General features: G+C 38.7%; 1 protein-coding gene across 2 annotated transcripts in view; it reads left to right on the top strand.

Annotated features, from left to right (window-relative positions):
* abl1 (c-abl oncogene 1, non-receptor tyrosine kinase) overlaps positions 1-23448 on the top strand; it is a 54738-nt gene that overhangs the window by 9186 nt on the left and 22104 nt on the right. The window contains exon 1 of one of the 2 annotated variants that reach the window (XM_041810619.1): positions 20943-21644. The exons of the other annotated variant lie outside the window; for it this stretch is intronic. Coding sequence (XP_041666553.1) covers positions 21560-21644 — 85 coding nt within the window. The 5' untranslated portion in view covers positions 20943-21559. Of the gene's footprint in view, positions 1-20942; positions 21645-23448 lie in introns of those variants that run through there. 2 annotated transcript variants of the gene reach the window in all.

The raw sequence follows: 23448 nt of genomic DNA, 5'->3' as shown, positions 1-23448 counted from the left end.
ATGGTAAGCTGATACACAGGGTCAGGCCCCCTCTTACCTGGGATTGTAGAATCCACAGTCTTTAAATTTTTCTTTTGGGAAAGCAGGACAGGCTGAGTAACTCACGGCTCTATAAACGGCACGAGCGATCAGTACATAAATATGTCCGACAGCCTTGTAAACATTTCTGACACTACGGGCTAGTGCTACTGATGCTAATAACGTAGCTAACAAGCTGTACACCTCCTGCAGCATCTCTGTCTGACACAGCACATGGAGTAAAATACTTGCAGTGGGTCTGAAGTTGAAAATACACTCAGTGTGTAGTAAAGTCATTTAAAAGATTAATTCTTGGAAATTTTGAACTGATTCAGAATTTTATTAATGAATATATGGGATTCAGATGTGAATTGAATTTTTCTGTCACCTCTGTTTCTTCAACCTGAAATGTGTGTCAAAATATTTATTAAATACATTTTGAGGCAGAGATGTTATGCTCCATACATGCAAACATTCAAGTCCATTTTTTCTAGTATTATGCAAAAAACTCCCTCTTTCCTTATTTTTGTATACAGTGCTTAACAAATTTATTAGACCACCTGTCATATTTGTCTCAGAGACCATCCAGCATCATGAAGTGCTTTAATGCAGACGCTTTCATTTTCAGTGAGCTTTCCACGTTTTACCATTTTGAACAGGAACGAAGAATTTCAAACGGAATTCACCTTTTTATACCCAAATTTGAGCTGGCTCACTGGGCTTCTCTAAGAAGTCAGAAATTAATCAAGCATAACATTCAACCACTAAAACTATTTTTTCTGTTCAGGAATGCAAGTAAATAACTATAATTGACATATTAATCAAGAAATAATAATGTGCTTTACTATTTTTTTCAGTTTTTTTGTAAATCAGTAAATTTGAAAATTCGTGGATAACAATAATAATTATATTTTAGCATTAAAATGTCATTTGGGTTAAAGAGCTTCTACATATTGGTGTATTAACCATTGCAGAAACATAAAAATGATTTTGGTAATTACCTATGCTGAGAATTTAGGGCAGCTGTGGCATAAACCTTACTTTGGATGGTGGTCTAATAAATTTGTTAAGCACTGCATGTCTTATTCAAAATGACTATTCCCTTCAATACAACAGTTCATTCAATTTGCAATGAGTCAAAATAATTGCACTTAGATATTTTGCAGAAATATCAGCCTTTGTTCAATCCACCAAATATTATGTTTGTTATAATATAAACAATTTATAGAATTTTTGTTCAGAAAATACTAAAGATGAGGAAAGTAAAAAAATAATTGCTCATTACATTAAAATCGCAATATTGGGAGGAAAAAATCACCAGTAGGTTATTTTCCCAAATTGTTCAGCGTTAGTGTTCTATATATTAATTTGAAGTATACATTGAGTAAGAAAACATGGATGAAAAAGGCACAGGTCAGAGATAAATACCAAAATAGTAATGGCTCCAATCTAGACTCAGTGCATGAGAAACACCAACATCAGCACGTATCAGTCCTTAAAAAAGGTCACTAACTGACACACCTCTTGTTACCAGTATTAAGGTTGATGTGTTATCAGAATTTAATACTAGTACCATTAGGTTAATAAAAGTTAATAAAAGATGAAGCAGTGGCCATTTAATAAGTCGATTAGACAACTTTATTGCAAAACAAGTAATCCCCATATTTCTGAATTAAAGGAAAGATTAAAAAAGCATTCAATTTTCATGGCTTTAAGAGGCGGTTAATGCTCCACTAATAACAAACTTTTCCACAATCTTCTTCAGCACTGATGCCGCATGCATTACAAATGCATATATTCATATGTATGAGTAATTTTAACTTCTTAAATTAAAATTTAATAGCTAAAATAACATAAAAATGAATGAAGTGAAATATTAAAAATACAATAGAGGTATCGGTGCCTCTGCTGAAATGTTTCATCTGGCTGCAGGAAATAGGATCACAGTGTAAAATTATTCAAAGAAGGAATATTGCCTTTCATTTATCTTCTCTGAAATAGGCTTACAGAGGAAAGCAGGATTTAAAGGATGGAGGGTTCAGAGGAAAGAGGATCACAACAACATTGTCTGATTTGGAGGTGAATGCTGTTCCCACAGTCAGCAGAGGAAAATTTGCCCCCTGGTGGTTATATGTATGGAGTTGCAGTGCTTTGTGTGGGTACATTGCAGCTGGGAACAAGATGTAACTACCTTTTTAAAAATTGTTTTTAAGGATACTTTTCTAAAAGTTTTGTGTTCATCTTAAGCCACTATGTTCAGAATACTTACTTCAAACCTAAAATGACACAAGCATGGTGATAGAGTGGTACAGGGTAAGCTTTTTTGTTCAGTAGAAACTGGCTTCTGTGAAGTTCTGTTTCAGCTGAACATTTGTAATTCCTGTTATGTTGTCAGAAATGAGCTTCGGCCAATATATGGTCCCAAAAGAAAGAAAGAAAGATTAAAAAGAACATGGATTATTTTTGATACAGAGACAGGTAAATAAAAATGTCCTCAGTCTCATGATTGTTTGTGCAGCATCAGTGTTAAAATGATCAGGCACACATTAACCATAAGGAGGATGTTTTTCTTATATTTAGTATATTACTATTCAATTATTGAACTCTTAAGTATTGGATCCAGCACAAACTTAAATAGCGAAATCACAACATTGATTTTGTTTCAGTCTTGTGTGCAGTCAGGCTTATAGAAAGATTCTGATGATGGGAGACAGTATAAACCCCCCTTTTCAGTCATTATTTCATGTGATTGGATTTAATTGGCTGCTGTGTCTGAATTTCTTGTACTTTTTTCAGTGAGTCAGTGGTCAGATAAAAAGTCAAAGGGAAAACCCCAGCTATCCAGGATTTAATAAAGATTCGCTGCATTTCTCTCATGCCATGCTTAGACACATCTTAGGCTCTCATCATGATTGCACCTGGTGTTTCGTAGGTATCTCAACAAACAATGAGTAAATACTTTTAAACATATCTTGTGTTAACAAATGCTCCCCCAATAAGCTTTAAGTAGTGCATAACCTAAGACCTGAACAGCTGGAGAACGTAAGGTGCAATAGGGGGCAACTAATTTTTGCAAGTGATTTTGGACCAAGTGCCCTCATTGTCTCAGATTTTAACTGCTGCCACCTTACATTTGAAAAACAAAGACAGAACAGTGCCAACCTGTGGCCATCAGCACATTACATCTTGCCTGCATAGGTTTTCAGTGTGGGCACATTTTTTCACTTTAAAATACCTACAGGCTTACCTGGCGAAGCTGTGGGGATAATTAAGGGAAATTATGATGTTTAATTCACAAAATAAAACTATAAAGACACCTTACTTTATTCATTCATTAACCTCCTGACTTATTCAGGTTGTGGATGTTTTTAAAGTGTACTGTACTGATTATGTTAATAAACCTTAAGTACATAGGAGTTAATTTGTTTGATTTATTTTTAAAAAGTAGTATTTTGGGTTGACTCCTCCTCTCAGTGACATCATTTGATTTGTGTTCTTTTAACAGCTGAGTTCTGTGTATCCATTTCTCCTGTTGCCTCCTACTGTCTGTTTCTTGGCTGGAACTCAAGGAATCTTTACTGTCTATACACCAGATCCCCTCCCATGATCCCTGTGAGTCCTTTTCATAGGAGGAGGGCATCTGTGTGTGTGCGCACGCACACCCATTTCTGTACCCATGCAGCAGGCGCCTCAGAAAAATGCTTATGCAGGCCAGCTGTTAGGTCTCTGGTGACTTGTCCTTCACACTGGCTGGCCTTTGTTTCAAAACTGTGTGTATGTGTGCATGTGTGTGCTTGTAGAGACACATTTGTCCCTTGCCGGATGACACATTGCTGATTAGTGAGTGTTTTCCCCTCTCATCAGCTCTTGACCACCTGGAACAGAGTCCACTTTACTACCCCGCTACCTGATAACTAGTCCAAACAGCTGTGTGTAAATCAAAGTAGTCAAGACAGTCTATACCTAACAATGCTCCTCTTTGTATCTTATGTAGTCAAAAGTCCCCAGGTCATTTATTACAGTCATTTAATGGTTTAAAAAGTCTAGAAGCATGACAAATACCCTGCATGTCATCCTTTGTCATTGCATCCTTCAGATGCAATGACAAAAATAGTGAGTTATATCTGATGCACTCCTTTATGTTTTCTTTACTTATTGCTCTTCATATTGTTATTTTAAAAGTAGATAGTAGATTTAAAGTATCATCCCACATTGTTTTTTTTAATGGACACCTTATTTCACCCAGAGTTTTGTTTTTGTGTTTTATTTACCCTCTGGAACATGGATGGGCAAGTCTGATTACCAAGAGGGCCAATTTGCCCATTTCAAATTAAACAGAATTTAGGAAAATTCAAGATGCTTTTCGACGCAACGACCATAATAGACATTAGTTCTTAAAGTTACAATAGTAGCGAAGCATTATTATCATATTTCTATTGCATGACATTGAATTTTTTTTTTTTTCAGATATGCCGATGCCGATATGTATAAATTAATTTAAGCCAGTACCAACATTGATGTAATTTATTACTGTAGTTCAGACCTTAAACTTCAGTCCTTCAAACACACCTTCAAGATTAAGGAAGACTTGAGCTGATAGTGGTCTGATGGTCAAATGTATTTGTACATATGACTGATACTTACTGCTGATATCTGGGGTGTAAATATTGGCAGAAATTTTCATATCTGCTGATACCAGTATTTAAATCTGAAAGCTAATGCTTGGATCCCTAATTTAAATACAAATTTAAATTTGGCTTTTTTCTGATACTGGTGCTAAGTTCACACTTCTGAAGTGGTGCCGGTGCCTGAATCAATACTTTTGAGAAATAACGTGTGTTGAAAGTCAGCGGGAGAATAACAGCTGTCAGTGTACTGTAAATGATAGTGGTGTAAAGATAAATCGATATGGATCGGTTAACCGATCTTGACGTCAGCGGCCCGAGTGCATTGGTCCACGGAGCCCTGGATTGGTAAAAATGCGGCACGAACCGGTCTTTGGACCAGTTTTAATGTAAGAGATCAGTTTACCTTTAAAAAAGAGTTCCATTTGCCGCAGGTGCTCGCTAGGTAGCCGGATGTGTTTCACCGGTCGTCGCCTAAACGCCATTCAGTTACAGTTCTGCACCTCAGGAAAAAGTCGTGGACTTTATATGAAGGAAGGATAACTTTGAAATGCCTGGCTGTCTGTACGCTTTGGAGAAAAGCGATTAAGAACTACAGCAGCTCATAGATCTCACCTGTTGAGACAGCGGAGCTAGAGTTTAGCTAAGATGCTAACGCTAAACGCAGCACAAACAGACCTGAACATAAACACTTTTCGGAGTTAAAATTCGGAGAAGTCTTCAGTTATCACCGTAACAACAGCCCCTTTATTCACAGGGTTTACCACCGTAATGTGTTGTTGGGAGTGATTGATTTGGTGACATAATCAATACATCTGAGTCCACTGATATGATATTAAACAAAGAGGACTTCACTGAGCTGGAGATCAGCTGTTCTCCCGTGAATTAATTCAAGAATGTAAACAATCAAGAACGGACAGATACACAGAGAAAGGATATAACAATATTTTTGCAACATTTAGACTGAATACTCACACTAAGAGGAATTATGAAAGGAAAAAATGTATAAAAAGCTGTTTTAGTTTGACTGTTTTCAGTATTATTTTAACCTCTTGTTCTCCTGTACCAGCAGACACACAGAGCTCTGTCTATCCAAATCTCCTTGTGACTTTAAATTCGTTTTAATTTGTGCTTCTTGGGGAAAATTTGATATTTAGTTTGTACTGTTATTGGGATTAATAATGCTAAGGAAGTAACAAGTACAGGACGAACATGTACCAGTAAAAACTCATTTTAATTTTTATCTCCCAGTTTAATATCAAAGTAAGACACCTGGGCACCTGGGTATGATGAAAACTTTCTTAAACATCATTTCAGAATGTTAGCACAGGAGGCCTGGCATTTAGTCTGTTTTATAAATAAGATCAAATTAACTTAGATTATTATGAAATTATCTTGTTTTCCCCTTTTTTCCACATTTTTGTCAAAGCAGAAAGTTATTGTGATTCAATAATCAGATTGTACCGGATCGAATCGGACCAAACCGAATCGTATCGGACCGTATCGTTCTGTGTTTTAATGAATTGTCAGTGAATCGAATCGTAGTCTGTGAATCGAGATTGAATCGAATCATCTTGAGAAGGAGAGATTCACACCCTTAGTAAATGATTTGTGCTAATATCTTTGAAAAATGCCTTAAGGACATGGGATAAGGGATTGGAACTAGTGTACTTTGTGTAAGAGGCTCAGGCATAATTCATACATTTGCGTTGCTGAAGATGCCAACAATTAAGTAAATGTGTCAGTCAATGTGATTATTTCCTCAGTAGCAAAACAATTTAGAGATCTTCATACTCAGCTGAAATAAAGTGGCATAAATCACAGAAATTCCAAAATGTATTTCTTGCCATGCATTTGGAGTGGTAGGGGTTGCTTTGGGGTGGCAGAGTATCAAAATGAAGTATCAGTGTCTAGGCTATGTTATCATTGGGTTTGGTGTTGACATCTTGGGGTGAAAGCCTTCATGCCAGATTTATCATGGTATCTTCATGTTTAAAATTTAGGGATTTATAGATTTAACCCATGGACCGCATTGAGTTAGGAGTGGGCTAAAAGATGGCCAACTGCCCATGCTTGCTCTAAAGGATTGGGCTTAACTGCTGTTAACACACAAGCTTGAATTTCTGTTTGGATGTGGTGCAGTACATCACTATGGCCAGAAAGTGTTAATGTCAAAATTACAGCATGGAATCACTGATTTTTGATGATCACATATTTTTTTAATATGCAGTATGCTTGATTTTATTTGCTATGAAAATGCGTGGAAGAGTACAAAACTAATTTCCCTATAGGGGTATCAAAGTGCATTCTATTATATTGTATTGTATTGCATCATGTAGTCTAAGCTGTGAGAAATGTAAACACATTTTTGCCTTGTAATTATATTAAAGGAACTAAATTATAATCTCTTTGTGCTAAGGAGTAGTTTAGACCTCTGCCAATGATCCTTCAGGTAATCACTGGCAAAGACAAGCTAGCACATGAACTAGTATTTCTGTTGAGTGTTTTTGTGGCATATGTGAACAGGTTTATGTTGAGAAAATCTCGTAATTAGAAAAAAATGAACATTTCTTTTGCATGGAGGTGTTCTTTAATTTCTGTATTCTATTAAATTACTTTCTTTACCTCTTTAACAGATGTTAGTTTCAGAATTCAGCCATTAAATTCATCATTCACACCTGCGTTTATCCTGCCATGACATGTCAAAATGTCAACAATAAGAAAGGCCTATTGTGTAACTGTTATATAAGGAGCATCTGATCAGTATGACTTTAATTAATAGCTTCCTGGCCGTCAGCCTATGAAACATCTGCCTCTTGATCCACTCTTCACTGTTGTTTTCTGAAGCCTGTCTGTGTGAGATCTGTCGAAGCAGAAGAGAGTTGAGTAATATTGCCTATTTTACACAGAGAAACAGAGAGAGAGAGAGGGAGTTAAACATGGGGCAAGCCGCAGCAGTGGAGTGAAGAATGTGACCTCTTGTGCATTCCTCTCTCGAATAACTGGTGCAATCCCCCTCTCCCTCCCCTTCTCTCCTTTCTTTCTTTTCCCTTTCTTCCTTCCTTCCTTCCCTGCATGTCATTGTTGTGTTTGTTTCTTTTCCAAATTTGAAGTCTTTTAACAGAATGTTTTGATATGGAAGAAGACTGAAATGATAATGAACACAGCAATATTTTAGGAGCACAAATTAGGGGCTTCTTGAGTATAAATGGGTTGTGAGGTTATGCTGGAGCATGCTGTGATTCTTCTTAGTTTACTGGTTATAGATCATCTGTTTTGAATTCTTATGGATAAGTTATTCCTAAAAAGGTGTGTGACTGACCTGACCTGACCTGGTTGTAGCTGTTTTCTAGGGAGCATTAGACCTACCTCATCTCCACTTCTTTGTGGTTTGGCCGACCAAAAGTTAGGTTTAGACTACTACTGTCAATGAACTTCAAAAGTCTCATTCAGTACGGTGCAAGATGCTGTGTTTGGGGCAAAGTGCAGGCGTATTTGAGTGTGTAGATGAGATTGGAAGACGACTTTGATAAGCAGTTGTAACCATGCTAAATTTTGCTTAGTGCTGTGCTAATGGTAGATTAGAATTGGGTCTTTATAGTATTTCAAGGAGTACAGTCTAGACTAGGGATGCACGATAACTACCAATAAATTTTTGGCCAACGTTGCATATATTTTACATATTTTATAAAAATAATGAAATATTAACCGATAAGATCCGCCAATAATAAAGGCATTTTCTTTCTCACAAGACTACACATTCCGAAACAGTAGGTGGCGCCACAGTACGAGACCCTTTATTAAGCATCAAAGAAGAAGAGGAAGTAGCCTCAGTGCTAAGAGGCTAACAACCAAGTGGCAACCTTCAGTCCTGAAAAAAAAAGCCAATGCGGAAGTGCAAAAAATTGCTATACTGCGAGTGTCCACTTGAGGTTGGCTGCAGGAACACTGGAAGTCCCGTCTGCACACATGTTAAACCGCTGGTTTTGACACACAAAATAAACTGGTTTACAGCCTGGTTCAGAACACCAAATGTGTCTCATTAGGTAGTGCCTTATTGTGCTTCCACTGTACGGGGGTTGAATTTTTTTGTACCACGATTGTTTGGATTATATTTAGGATGAAAGCTGATTGGCGCGTCTCATTTGATTGACAGATAGCTCGGCAGGCTGACAAGAAGTCACGCTTAGTGGGCGGGCTGTTAGGTTGATCCAAAGTTCGCGATTTCAATATGGCAGCCTCCACGGATTGGCTTCAAGAACCATTTGAGCCTGCCTATTGTAAGCAGACGACTGACGTCACATGGGCTTTGTCCAATTCTTTCTACTGTCAATGCTAACAACACGATGGAGTTATTTAGTATTTACGGGGAGGATAACACAACATTGTGTGTAGAATTTGCCCTGCAAAGGTCCCGAATAGTGGAAGGAAGTCCCCGATGGATCTTAAAAGTCACTTAAAAGTCATCATCCTAACAACGTTAACAAAGCAGCAGTAGTCTCTAGCCTCAGCCGTGGGCATTTTGACCAAGCCAAAGGCTGATGCCAGGCAGAGTGTTGATTCAGCAGGCACTGGAAACTGCAGAAAGTTTGCCATAGCCAAAAGTTGTAACGTTATAATAACAAAATCAGTCTGACAGTCTCCTGACCCACCGCTACTTTTATAAATGTGTCCCTGCCTGTTCCATTTGACGTGGTTTCATTCAGTCTGATCGACGCTAGGAACAGAAGTTTAGCCACAGACCATGTTGTACCTAACATTTTTGACCTATTTCTGATACGACTTATGTCAGTGCATATTTTAATATTGATGTAGAACATCAGCTCTCTTTAATTCTGACTTAAGCAGCAAAAAAAGAGACCCCCAAGCAGCTCCATTTGTTAAGCGTGACAGCCTGCTATCATTTGTTTTTATGTCTGATTTGACATAAGTCAGCTAAATTCTTGTTTAGTTGATCGAAATGTCAGATTTGATCACCTGTCAAGATACTTAATTCATTTCAAGGGAAAAGGGGAAAATGTATGTCAGTTGTTTGTGCATATTGTACCTGGGACACAAATATTTAAAAAAAGTTAGCTATAATAACAGTTATAAAGTCGGAATAGTTCTTTGTTTTTTGAAAAACAAGTGATATTAGTTAGAATTAGTTATAAATGTCTTTGCTCTCTACATATTAACCCCCTTCTTATCCCCAGATGTGCATAAACACATCAAATAAACTTCTCTTGTTTAATTAACAATTTAAAAAAATTATCGGTTCTATCGGTTATCAGCCTTAAGGAATAGGAAACTATCGGTTATCAGTATCGGTTGAAAAAATACTTATCGTGCATCACTAGTCTAGACCAGTAGTTCTTAACTGGTCTAGCCATAGGACCCACCACAGCTCCTCAACATGATCCGAATTTCCAAAAGTTTTCAGCCACCAAAATTCATTTAATAGTAAGTGTTACAGTACCTCGCATCTTTACTTCTTTTTTATGTTTTGTATTATTGGAAATTTGGGTTTCTTTTGTAAATTCTCTTATGCTTCCTGATATTCTTTCTACTAAGAAAGAATAACCAGTATTCATCTTGCCGTCAGTATAAAGTTCCAGTCTGAACAAAAAGAGGCGAGCAGGGGAGGCACGTTTTTTCTTGCTTCTTCTCCTTATATTGTTCACATATAAACACACATATACAATATTCGCTTGCATACCAAGAACCTCCAAGTTGTGTTAGGAATGCAGCGTGGGAGCTTGTCGCCGACTCAGTCCACGCACACATTCACAAACTCGCACATAGGAAAAAAAAAAAAAACCCTGTTCCCTGCTCCATGCCCTAGCAGGCAGCTCCAGACGCAGCTGTTGTTTTCTCTGCAGACAACCTGCTACCTCAGCTGCCAGCTCGGTGTTTTTGGGGAAAAAATAGTGATTTATGAGGACAAAAACTCACTTGGTCAGAGAGTGTTTGTCATATTGATTTCAGGATACAGGTCTAAAGGGTATGAATGAATACAGTGGTGTTTGATTTTCATGAAGGGTACATTTTCCCTTCCCCCCCTTTTTTTTTTTTTTTACTATTTTCCATCTAGCATGAATCAACAAAATCCTTTCCACTTAGGTATTGTCTGGCTTGTTTTCTTTACATCTGCTTTGTTATTTTCCCCCCTCACTGGTCCATACTGTACTGGTATGCTGCTCTGTCCCTTTGTGTAGCATTTAGCTCCTCTTCTTAGTGCTAAAAGAGGGGGCCTGCTATGCCTGCTGCATCTGGATCCACTTAGACACAAAGAAGAGCCCGAGCAGCTCCACTGCTGCAGTCTGAGAGCCTCGCAGCCAGAGTCAGTGCTCTGTGTATCTGTTTCTGCTTTTGCCCCAATGGGCATGCAGACAAATGGGGTCTTTCCCCAGGCATCTAGATAATATCACGGACTTTTTAGGCTTTTTTAGTCTGTAAAATCAGACAGTGCATCTATAGGCTCTCTCTGCCTTATAAACGGTCTGTTTGCTCTTATCAAAGACTTTATGTTGAACTGATATGTTTAACCCAGAGTTGCAGATTCTATAGTATTTGCTCTCCCCTTGACTTGCCCTGTTTTCTTTTCTGCTCTCTTTCACTCTCTCCAAAGAGTCAGGCTCTGCTACTCGGCACACATATAAGACAATAGAAAATAAAAAGTTGTGTTTCATTCCAGCACTATCTGGTAGTTAAGCTTACTTATGAAAACGACTTTGTTAGCGCCCATTCTTTCTGTGAGGAGCTCATTAGTCTGGCCCCTGTTCTGCCCTCTTAACTTTAACAGACCCTTTCCAACACAGATATTAGGGCAGCATTTTATGATAAACAGTTCTGTACATTTGACTGGCCTTTTAGTACGCTCTGAGTTTGATATTTTGCCCCTTGGCTATGATATGTTTCTATTCTAAGCAGGTCAGCATATTTTTGAGCTGTATTGCTCTGTTTTGTGTCTTTAATCATGATGAAATAGCTCTACCAGTGAGTGGATTGGTCTGCACCATTGACTGTTGTAAAGAAGCATTGACATAATTCACTTGCTTATTCATTCATGTATTGCTATTTTGAGGCCTCAAGGTGTGCAAAAAGAAAAGAAATGCAACAGTATTTATCCGCCAATCTTGGCGGCAGTAATGCTGGTAAGTGTGATTGCTAACTGCTATTAAACCACCAGTGAAGAAGAGGAATTAACCATCATATTTAGACACACAAAGAAGAACATTCCACCTCCAGCCTCCTCTGCTACTGTGGCAGAGCAGTGAGACCCACTGCCTGTTTTTCCCTCTCCTCAGCTTTATGCTGTAAAAAAAAAAAAACCTCCAGATGTGAAAGGAAGGTAGGTTAAAGATATTATCGCTGCTAATAGATTTTAAATATTACACACAGACCAGTTAAATGAGAGAACACCAACTGCAAATGTGTATTCAGGCGGTCTGCTCACACTGTATCTTGTGTTTACATGAGCTAGTCTGGGATCCTTCACTGACACACGAGTCATGATTTTGCCCGGCAAATCAATACACCCACATTTTTAAAAAAAATTCAAAACAGTGTTAAAGCACTCTTTATAAATCATAAATATGAGACAGTACTTTGAAAAGCACGTATTTTAATATACAATGCATCTATTTTACTTTTGGAAACCTGGAGATATTGGGCTGTTTTTGTTTTCCTTTCCGTTTTGCATATTTTTACGTTTTCCTCTTTTATCGTCTCATGTTTGATACCTCACAGGCTGTACCAACTATCACTGATAGTTCTTATTAACACAAGACGGCACAAAGTATTGAGCTATTGATTCAAATTTATGTTTCAAACATCTGAATGAAGTATTAGCTGCACTAATATTAGTAAATGAAAAAAAAAGATAAGTGAGGGAAATCTATCTATAAATCTGGGACTTTTTCTTTTTTTATCGATGAACCAAACCATGACCCTAAAACCAAGGTACAAACTGAACCGTGACCTCTGTGAACTTTAAGATCACATACACATTAAAGGGTATAAAGTAAACCTGTTACCTGAACTGGTCTTTACTCTTGTAATACATAACAGTCCATGCAGTGTAATGCTGCATTGTTCAACTCCTTACTGTAACTGTCGCATGTGACATTATGTTGCACTGTACACTCCTGTGTTGTGTTATGTACTGTTTTGCCAGCATTCAGGGGGCTGCTTTGACATGCTAGTGTGTTTTTGTTTTTGAGAGGGGGGCAGGTGAGAGTTTGTAAAGTGCAGGCTGAGCCTTGCATTAGTGGTCCCCCGGCAATATTGTCCCAAAATATGCATTTCTCACAAAAACAGTATTTCAGTCAAAGGGATATTCTGTGTTTGATAGTGGTTTCCCCTTTTATTGGCCAATTCTGCAACTCTGTCCATTAATGTGGAAATCAAAGAGCTCTATGTGTCACTTGTTCATCACTCTACTTGCTGTAAGTTACTAGCTTGCCAACTTTAAACTGATGCAGCAAAACAGATTCACATCAGCTACTTACAGCAATCGATGCCCTTTAATTTATTTGCCATTAAGCAGATGCCTTTCACCAGGGCGGGTATCTGCTGTTGCAGATGTTCAACCATTACTGTGCAGTTATAATCTATACTCTTAACTGTCTTTGTGTGAGCACTGCAAAAGGCCTGTTTAGGTCCAAGAGCATGCACGCAATAAGTCTATTTTGTAATATGTATTTAATCGCCTCTGCTTTACTTTCACTGTTCTCATGTAAAATACAGTGTGAAAGAGCCACAAATGCAACAACATAAACAATCCTCTTTGCCTTTAGTGGTCTTTATTATATTTTTGGATTTGCTTGCAATGTAAATTTTCCTTAGGGGACAATAAAGTTAAAGCTGGAAGTTAAATATTTGGCATTTTTGCTCAAACTGTTGACTTATTACCATCCCAGGCTGCTGGTAGAGCCCTTAACCTTGAACCAGGCCACTGTTATGTTCTTAAACGTCCCCGCTCCCCTGGGGACAACACTTAGTGGAGAATTATGTGGAGCTCTAAACCCCTTCACCTCATCTGCCGGTCTGCACGCCTCAGACACTCTGGCTGCATTCTGAAGAGGGCCGGGAGTAAACAGCCACGCATGCACACAATACAGGCACACAGCACACTTCCATACACCACATAAGTCATACCCTGGGCTGGATTTTTAAGTACACTATGCCATAGAGGTTATGGAGGCTCCTGGGTTAGGTAATGCAGTGGGATGATGAACCGTGCAGAATCACTAGAAGGGACCTACACGGCTTTGTCTTCCTCCTCTTTCCCATCCTCCTCCCTAATTAGAGAGCCTGCTCACTTTTAAAGTTTAATAACTCTTGTTCCATGACTGAGAAAGAACAGGATTTATGCCAAGTGTTGGCTGGCTGACATTTTCAGCATTGTTTGACAGCATAATTATGTGTATGTGTATGTAAGGCACTGATCGTTACAGCAACAATCAAACTGTTCTGCAGTCATTGTAACATTGAAAGTATTTCCAAGTCATTATTTTAGGTATTGCTCTTGTAAATATTACTCTAATACTGTAACACCAGCATAGTAGGAATTGTAACAGAGTTCGCCTCATAATTTAGGAATACAACCCGTATTCTGGTCAAAGCTTTAAAGAACCAAAGCAGGAGGGGGTACATGTGAAGAAAAGGGTCAAAAACTGTCCTGTGGGCGGATTTACGTCAGCTAACTCTTAACATACACGGCTCGTATTATAAAACTCGACCAAGCAATTCTCCTATGAGCTCACTTCCAAACAATGTGCTTCATGTTTCTCCATCTGCAACCTTTTTCCCTCTTTCCTACTTCCTTTTTTTATAGCCCCTCTCCTCTTCCCTTCATCCTCTCATCCCTCTAACACTCCATGAATGTGGTGAGTTAATGGGCCTTTCTCAGCATTGGAGGAAGCCTGCATTTCTTTTTAATTGGTGTTTGGGGTGGTGCAAGAGAGGAGCACAAATGTTTGCCATACCAGCACTGCAGTGATGATGTATGTTCTGGTACCATGTGACTTCATGTTCAGGAAATCTTGCTTGCAAAAGCCTTTCAGACTGAGCCATGCTTAAGAATAGGGGTTTATCCAATGTCTAATTTCCCAGTTGATGAAACAGAAATTTAAATTCACACTTGTTAACTAGTCTAAAAGAAAGAAAACATTGAAAAACAGTCAAAACGTACCAATATAGATTTAAAATGGCTTATATTGTCTTAAACCATAATGTGTGTGGCCTGCTTAATGGCTATTTCAGACAGTTTATAACATCATTCACTAATAAGTATTGCTGGGCCGTTAACAACATTAATGTGCTACGTGAACGCGAGACTCTTATCGCGTGATAAGAACATTATTGCACGTTAATCTATTCACTAAAGGGGCTTACAGACACCGCCAAGCACATGCAGTAGGCTACCAACACACCTCCAGTCATTTCCAATGGGAGGAGGGCAGAGGTTGGGTCTGCTGTGAGCAGGCTTAAGCCTGATTTATACTTCTGCGTTGTGTCCACGGCATAGGTACGACGTCGACGCGACGCCGTCGTTGACCATTCGAAGTTCTGCGTCGAGGGAACGCGTCACATCCAAGCGGCTGCGTCACTCTCCGCTGAACTGGACAACGTCTGTTTTGAATGAAAGAGTGGATGCTTGGGTGTGTGATTACAACCAGTAGTCGATATTACATATTGCTTGCACATAAGCACAAACCAGAGGTTGCGCTGGACTTTTTGTTGTCCGTCACTCCTTTAAAATCCCGCTGGATCCATCCTGACAGAGAGCTTCATACAGCGCACACTCGTCACAGTGCTAAGACAAGTTGGAGAGATGGAGAACAACTTTTTAATTCTATCTCTGTTATGACCTGTGAGTAGGCTACAAACGTATGCCTTTATCTGTTATATTTCCTTGACTGATATCATGGACACTATGGTGTTAAAGTGAGGTTCAGAGAGAGAGAGAGAGAGAGGGAGAAAGAGGAGGGTCGGGCGGTGGTGAGCGAGCAAGAGAGAACAGGCGCTGATCTGAATCATCATTCACCCATCTATCTGATATATTTCCATGGTTGAAATCCACATGATAAATGAGCAAACTTTGGTGTTTAAAGTGAGGGTTCAGTGGTGAGCAAGCGAGGTGTTCTCAAGCAGTCTGTGGTGCGTTTTCCTCAATATTTAGATAGGTCAAGCATTTTTTTAATGTCTTCGGCAAAATTCATCGGGCATTATTTGGTTTAAAAAAAATCTAGATTAAAAAAATTAATCTGTGCCCAGCATTACTAATAAGATTGATGGTTATATTAAATGCAGCTGAAATACTTTACACTTGTGTCTGTTTCTCTGCAGGTTAACATCAAATGTGTTTCCCAGGTGTGGCTTGGGTTAGCAGTGCTAGCACCTTTAGCCACCAGCCCTCCTTGCTGTTATCATCCATATACCTTTGCTGAGCACCTTTGCTGAGTGTAGTTATGTACTGTTCCAGCCAAACTGAGATTGTAAGGTTATATGGTACTGCAGTGAACCCTAAGGGAATTTAAAAATGGCCACAGTATTGCTTTAATTACCATCATGAAAGAAGGTGCTGTGTAATGAATGCATGTTTATAATAAATGCTGTAAGAGCGTGTGTCTGTTTCCAGCAGAACCAGCCTGTGTAGAGAGATGCTCTAAAACTAATACAGAACTCCTGTAAATTATGTAGGCCTCATTTGTCTTATAGAGAACCTGTCATATAGTTCTTGCATTAGGATTGGGCCATATTAATTTTTTAACACCATCATCCATCCATCCATCCATTTTCTATACTGCTTATCCCGTCGGGGGTCACAGGGGGCTGGATCCCATCCCAGTTGTTATTGGGCAAGAGGCAGGGAACACCCTGGACCAATCACCAGTCAATCACAGGCCTTAATACAATCATAACTTACCTGAATTTTATTGGGGTGTACAGCGTTACCACCATGTGTTCAAAAATCACATTATAGAAGCACTCGTCAGCATTTCAACGAATCCTTCATCAAAACACTTCAGGTCTATAAATAACAATGTTTATAAGGAAAGTGGGCTGAAAGTGATTTATAGTTGAAGAATTTTTCTTAAACTTAATAAATAAATGAAGTTACATCAGGACATAGAAGCAAACGAAGTTCCTTTCTTTTTCCTCGCCATTTATGAAACATATGTGTGCTCTTTCTCACTCTGTAGTTAATTGTGATTAATCACACCCTTTTTATAAGATTTTGAAATTCCACTTTTTACCCACGCCAGTGAAATCGGCAGGAGGTTATGTAAAGGGTTCCGTATCTTCTATCTTTGTTTGTCTATGTACAAGATAACTCGAGAACAGAAAGTTAGGTCTTCACCAAACTCTCAGGGAATATTGGGATAGTAACAGGGAAGAATCGATTAGATTTTGGTGATGATCCGCGCACCTGTTTGGTTTTTGTCGGACTTCGAATTTTGAACACCGTTGGCGTGGGTCTGCCACCTCAGACGGCCATTCTAGTTTGTATTTAAAATTGTGCCATTTTGAGTTTTTCTGCTGTCTTAAACTAAGGGTAACTAACTTCCTATTTGGATACAGACCTTCTTTTATAGGTAGATCAGAATTTATGATATGAACTTAACCATGGATATATGGAAATTGTTATGGATTGAAAAGGACATGTGGAAACCGGTAAAAAATAAATGTTTTGTAACACAAGGTCCAGATGACTTTTGACTTGTCTACTGAGCCATCTGTGAGTTTTTTTTTTTTTTACATTGTGGCTGCAGGGAGACGCTGCAAGGGCTTAACCAAAGTGTGCTGAAAGGGATGCTAAAACCTGAGATTAACTGGCATTAAAAAAATTAGAGCACTAACTGTGGATCGCAGTTAATCACGATTGATGTGATTAGTCTTGACAGCCCTATATCATATTACAGCCCCCTGGTGCATGTTTAATAGTTTGTAGGGGTGGGTAAAAATATTGATTAATCGATGCAATATTTGCCCCCTCAATTCAATATCGATTCAGCAAATCCTCAAATCCTCTGAATCGATTCACCTCCTGGCCAGTGAGGGTCACTGTGTGTGTGATTCCCGTTGTATGGACGGAGGCCGCACTCGACCAAACAACAACATATCATAACCATGTTATGTGAGATTTATTACAATTTCCAAGAGGAAAGAAATATTACGGAAATATTAAAGAAACTGCCATGTTTTTTACTTTTGTATTCCTTATGCACAAATAAGTTATTATTGTTCAAATTATTATTTTTAGATGTTTTATTGCTAAAAAGTTGAAGGTGACCTACCAAATATTTTTACATGGGCATGAAAATAATTATTAAAAATTGTCAACAGGTCATTTATGTATTTCTGCTTCTTACTGAATCAACATCAAAGCATTTAAATCAATATTGAATCAATATCGAATTGAATCGCAACCTAAAGAATCGAAATCGAATTGAATCGTGAAGTTCCTAGCAATTCCCAGCCCTACTAGTTTGACTTTAACACTCTGCCTTGAGAAGACCATACCAAGGTAGCAGCTCTGTGCCAGCCATGGCATGCAAAGATATGTGCACTGGTATATATGCATGCATTTGTAATTTGCCAAATTAGCCTGACATCATTAAGAGGAGTTCACTTTTTAAGCATCTTCCCCCACAGGCAGTAGTGCTAGAGGGGGAGAAGGACTTATACTCACGCAAAATTTATTATATCAGTATACTCAATATGCACCATCGTCTTCATGACAGAAATGAATGCAATATCTTGTCTATTTTTCAAATAAGAAATGAGAATATGAATACACACACACTGTAACATTTACCACGCGTGACAAAACCCATGAACAGAACTAACACAACGTGGCATTCTACATTCTGCACAGTAGCCTAATCATTTAATCTTGTTTAATCAACTACCCATCACTTATTCAGTGCTATTTAACCTTTGACTGATAACTGGCATGGTCAAAATTAGCCTGATGAAGTGTATGACATCAGTAACTTTGGTGAACCATGAGGGTATTTCCACTTCTTATGATGCTGTATTTGCCTTGTTTCTGTTATCTCAAACACGTGCAGTGACCATGGTGTGTCCAAAAGTGCAGCTGGGGGCTATCAGTACTCTGACTTAGTCATCTTTGAAGTGTTTTATTTTCCTTTGGTCTTGTGCAAAAATGAAGGGTTGGAGCAAAAACATTTTTCGAGAATTGCTAACACTGCTTTTCATTTGGATGATTGAAATCAAAAGCTTATGTTGATCAGATTCCCAAATAACAATTGAACCTGACACCCCTAAACGTAATACATCTTTCATCGTGGTTTCCAGACTGCTCTCCAAATCTTTAATCTAGAGTCCTTGATCCACCATAATGATAATGAGGTGTTTAGAGCCTGCTTAGCATGCTATAGACCAGAAGTGAAGCACCTGGATGTGGTTGTTTACGAGAATTTTGAGTCATGTACAATTTACTACCCCCCCAAAATATATTCATGCTTCGAAGCAGAGGTTGGTAGGTGTTTTTGTTTCAGAATAACAACTTTCATAAGTCTCCTAAAGCTTCATGATCAACATTGATACAATTTGCATGCTGAGCCAGTGGCAAATTTACTTAAAGACAAAGAAAATATTTAGATGCATTAGAGGCAGGGTATTGAAATGGAGTATCAATATCTGTGTTTTAATTTGGTTCAGTTGGTATCTCGTGTGTTGGTATTGGTACCATGTCAGTACTGGATTTCGATACTCCTCTGATATTTATGGCTGATACAGGCTGATGTTGACAGCCATTAAAGGCTGATATTGACAGCTGATATTGCCTGATATCAGCTGATGTAGGCCCCTATTTTACAGCCTACATAGGGCAATCTTTACGATTGATTTTGGCCAATATTTACAGCCAATACAGGCCCATCTCTACAGCTGTTATAGGCTTATATTTACAGCTGATATAGGCCAGTCTTACAGCAATTATAGGCAAATATTTACACAAATGTAGGCCAATTTTTGCAACTGATATAGGCTGATGTTCACAGCTGATTTAGGCCAATATTGACCGTTGATAAATTCTGATGTTAACAGTCAAAATAGGTTATTTACAGTGTATATGTGTGTTGTACATGTCATTAGAAATGTCATACAATCTGATATTGGCGGATAATTAACTCTTATATCAATATCTGCTCATATCAATATTATGCTGATATATTGCATCCCCTTTAAAATTGTATCGTATTGAACTTTTTGGTGTTTCTCCTCTTAAGATATGCTGTGAATGCATGGTAAATTTCCTCTTTAGATGGCATCATTTCTGTATTTAGTTTTTTTCTCTCTGCCTGATTGGAAATTACATTGACTGGGTCAGCCAGTAAACTGGTTTGGCACTTGTGCTATGTGCTGTGGTGTCATCAAGCCGGCTTCCCACTAGTGTGTAATCACCCTCCTGACTGGACCTCTTATCTCGGCTGCCATGTTTGTCTTTGAAATGGAAAAAATATTTGCTGGACATAGTCAGCCGATTACAGCTGCTCTTGTGTCCTTTGTGGTTTAAATCTTATGTGAGATGGCGACTGACAAGCCTTTAAGCCTATATTACACATTATTAGGTGCTTTGCTTTCTTAGCTCGTATGGATTCCCTGTCTTCTTCAGATAAACCACGATAGTCAAAGAAATTACAAGTTCTGACTTGTGCTCTCCTATTAGAATAGAAATTTTATGGTATTAACAGTGCCTGTGTTATGTGACTGTATCACAATGCTCTAAAAACATTTCTCTACAGTTGTGTTGCAAGACAGCTGAGCTCCTGCCAATGATTATCTCTTCCTTTCATGGCCAATTCACCAGTGCTGTCTAACCTCACATGGCAAGACATGTTTCTCTAAAGATCAAAAGATAATGCCTTCATTTTGATCCATTTAAATATGCAGCTCACTTTATCCCTTGTTGAAAGGGCCTGGGGCAGATGAGCCTGGTTGGAGTGGTGTGTGAAGGTCGTTGTTTCCTCCCTGTTATTGAGAGCTTAAGCTCTTGTCTTTAACAACCAAGTCCTGTTTTCAAAACTGACTCCTCAACCTGTAAACATCTGGGAGTACAGAGAGGGGAAAAAAGTGGAGAAGATGAGAGAGAGGACAGTGGGAGGGAAGAAGGGGTTTAAACTTGGAGGAGGAGCTTCCTATAATCATCTCATGACTTCAACACAAGGAAAGAACTTTGGATTTCTTCTCGGCCGAAACTTCAAACTTTTATAAGTGGCATATGCAGCTTTTTTTTTTTTTTGTCTTGGCAGGAATTTTGGATGAAGGTGTGCAGTTAGTATTCTTTCCCAATTTGTGTGTGTGGTGGTGCTCTCTCCCTCTCATTGTGTGTTTGCTGCTGGAGGTGGGAGGGCTCAGCTGATGTCATTGAGTGCAGCAGGCTGAGCCTGAAAGAGGCCCTTTGTTGGCAACGGCAGCACGAGTAGTCCCTGCGCCTCAGATCTACACTCACACAGGAGGACAGGAGAGAGGAATGGCACCGTCCGGACTGCCCTGCTGCCCACTTAACTGACACACTGAAAGTCTGACTAAGCTTTTGGACCTTACCTGCACATTTGGATTGTTTTTTTTTTAATTGGTACAAAGTGGAGCCAACCAGAAGCCCAAGAGGAGAAAAAACAACATGGAGCCGCTCAGAAGAGAAAGTTAGACTTTGCCGGACAGCAGACGCCGCTCTTTCTGTTTCAGTAGGGTGAGATAATAAAAAGAGGAGGGTTACTAAAAAGAAAGAGGAATAGAAAACCTGTGAATTTCAACACCTTTTTGTGTGCTTTTTCTCCTTTTGTCGGATTTGTCTTCATGACTTTTCTCCTGTTGGACACATGTAGAGTGAAAGCGTTTAATGGACGTTTGATTTGAACCAGAAACAACATTTTCCAGTGGGAAGGGAAGGAAAGCAAATGAAAATGTTGGAGATATGCCTGAAATTGGTGGGGTGTAAATCAAAGAAAGGCCTCTCGTCCTCCTCCAGCTGTTACTTGGAAGGTAAGAAAAACTTTGGGATGGTTGCGGTGTCGTCTTGTTACTTGGATGGTGGATTAAAAGTCAACTTCGGAGAAATAAAAACAATGAAAATGAGATGTCAGGGAGGAAAGAAAGCAGAGTATAGGAAAAGATGAAATAAAGTGTAACTGTGTGAAAGCTTAACAATGATTTCTGCACTGTGGAAACAGAAGAATGGGGAGGGGGAAGCAGAGAGTGAGCACAGGGGAGGGCTGGGGAGGCCAGACACACTGGCTTGCTGTAGAGGAAAGAAGTGGAAAAAGAGACAGAGAGGAGAATACAAGGAAATCTGACTCCTGGTCGTGTCCCACTTAACTTTTGTTTATGAGGAGAAGGGATCTAATCTCAGTCTGCGCTTTTTTTCAGTTCTCTTCTATGCCTCAGTAAGTGGATGGTTTTGTGTGCTCTAATAAGAAGAATATGATCTAAATATTAACCCTTTTTTGATTATTTAAACTTCAGATGACTTCTTTTTACGCTGCCTCCTATGAAAGACAGATTGTTTCACACTTAGAGTAGTTAATTGATTTACACTTGATGTGTGACAGGGACACAAGGGTAATTTCAAGAAATCAGTGGTACACTGAGACTGCTCATAATCAACTCAGTAATTGATTTGCAATGGAAAAGTCAGAAAGATCTTTCTTATGCCAAAGATTGCATAACCAAATGATTTAATAGAGTTAATAGTCCTGGTACACTCCCCACTGAAGTGCATGACAGTGATAAAGAGTCTCTAATTTCAAGCACATATGGTCTAAAGCACAACAACCTCTCATTCTGAAATGCTCCACTGCATATAAATAGTTTTTAAAACCTGAACTGCTTCCTTAGAGCTAGGCATTAACACCACTGCAACACTTACAAAACAAATGTATGTTGAAAAAGGTGCAGCAGAGTCTTGGCATAATGTTTAGAACCTATCCAGGTTTTCTAAAACTCAGTTCTGTAAGGACCTGGCTCTGCATTTTCAAAACCTAAGTCTATAAGGATTTAGGTTGTGGATACTGCTGTCACATCTTGTGTGTTCTGAGATTAAACCTTTTTTTTATTATATCTCTTGTGCAGAAACATACATCAGTTCTTACAAGGCGGAACATAGGTTAAAATGATCAGCATTGTGCATCAATTAAACCAAAATGTGGTGCCATCGACTGTCTGCTTAAAGAAAAGACTCCGAACACTAGCTTAAGCTGTTGTAGGACAGTTATCCTCCTCATCTGCTTCAATCTGCTAGGAAAACTAAAGCTCTGTATGGCTTTGTGACCCTTATGGAAGCTTTTCTAGCAAACCTGGAACTTGAGTGGCTTTCCAGGGTTTTAAAAGATTAAATCCACACCAGTAAATCTGACATTGAATGTCTTTTTATCCATCTTTTTAATCATTTCTGCTGCTAGCAGCTAATGCTAGTTGCCAATTTGTATCCTACAATTCTTTTCAACAGGACTAGGCACACCATGCTTGTCAAACTATGCAACTCTGACCATGCAGATCCTGGTGGAGATGGCCTGAATAACTTGTGATGGAGAGAACGAGAGACAGAGACTTTGTGATGTGACCCATAGTGTCACTGCAGAGAGGAACTGCTTTGAAAAATGGCACAAATAGAAGCAATACAAAGAAGCTCAAGGACTTTTTTTCTAAGTATGTCAACATTTTGAAGATTTTATTTTGACATATAATGATAATTTTCCAATTTTTTGGACCCATAGAGAGGGGAGAGCAAGTTTATGCAAAGAAAGTCTTAGTCATCATTGTTGAATTTTTGTCACTCATAAAAATCTTT

The sequence above is a fragment of the Cheilinus undulatus genome, linkage group 17, assembly GCF_018320785.1.
Source record: "Cheilinus undulatus linkage group 17, ASM1832078v1, whole genome shotgun sequence".
Classification (NCBI taxonomy): Eukaryota; Metazoa; Chordata; class Actinopteri; order Labriformes; family Labridae; genus Cheilinus; species Cheilinus undulatus.
The sequence above is the reverse complement of the archived record's forward strand: the minus strand, read 5'-3'. Positions and strand labels throughout refer to the sequence as shown.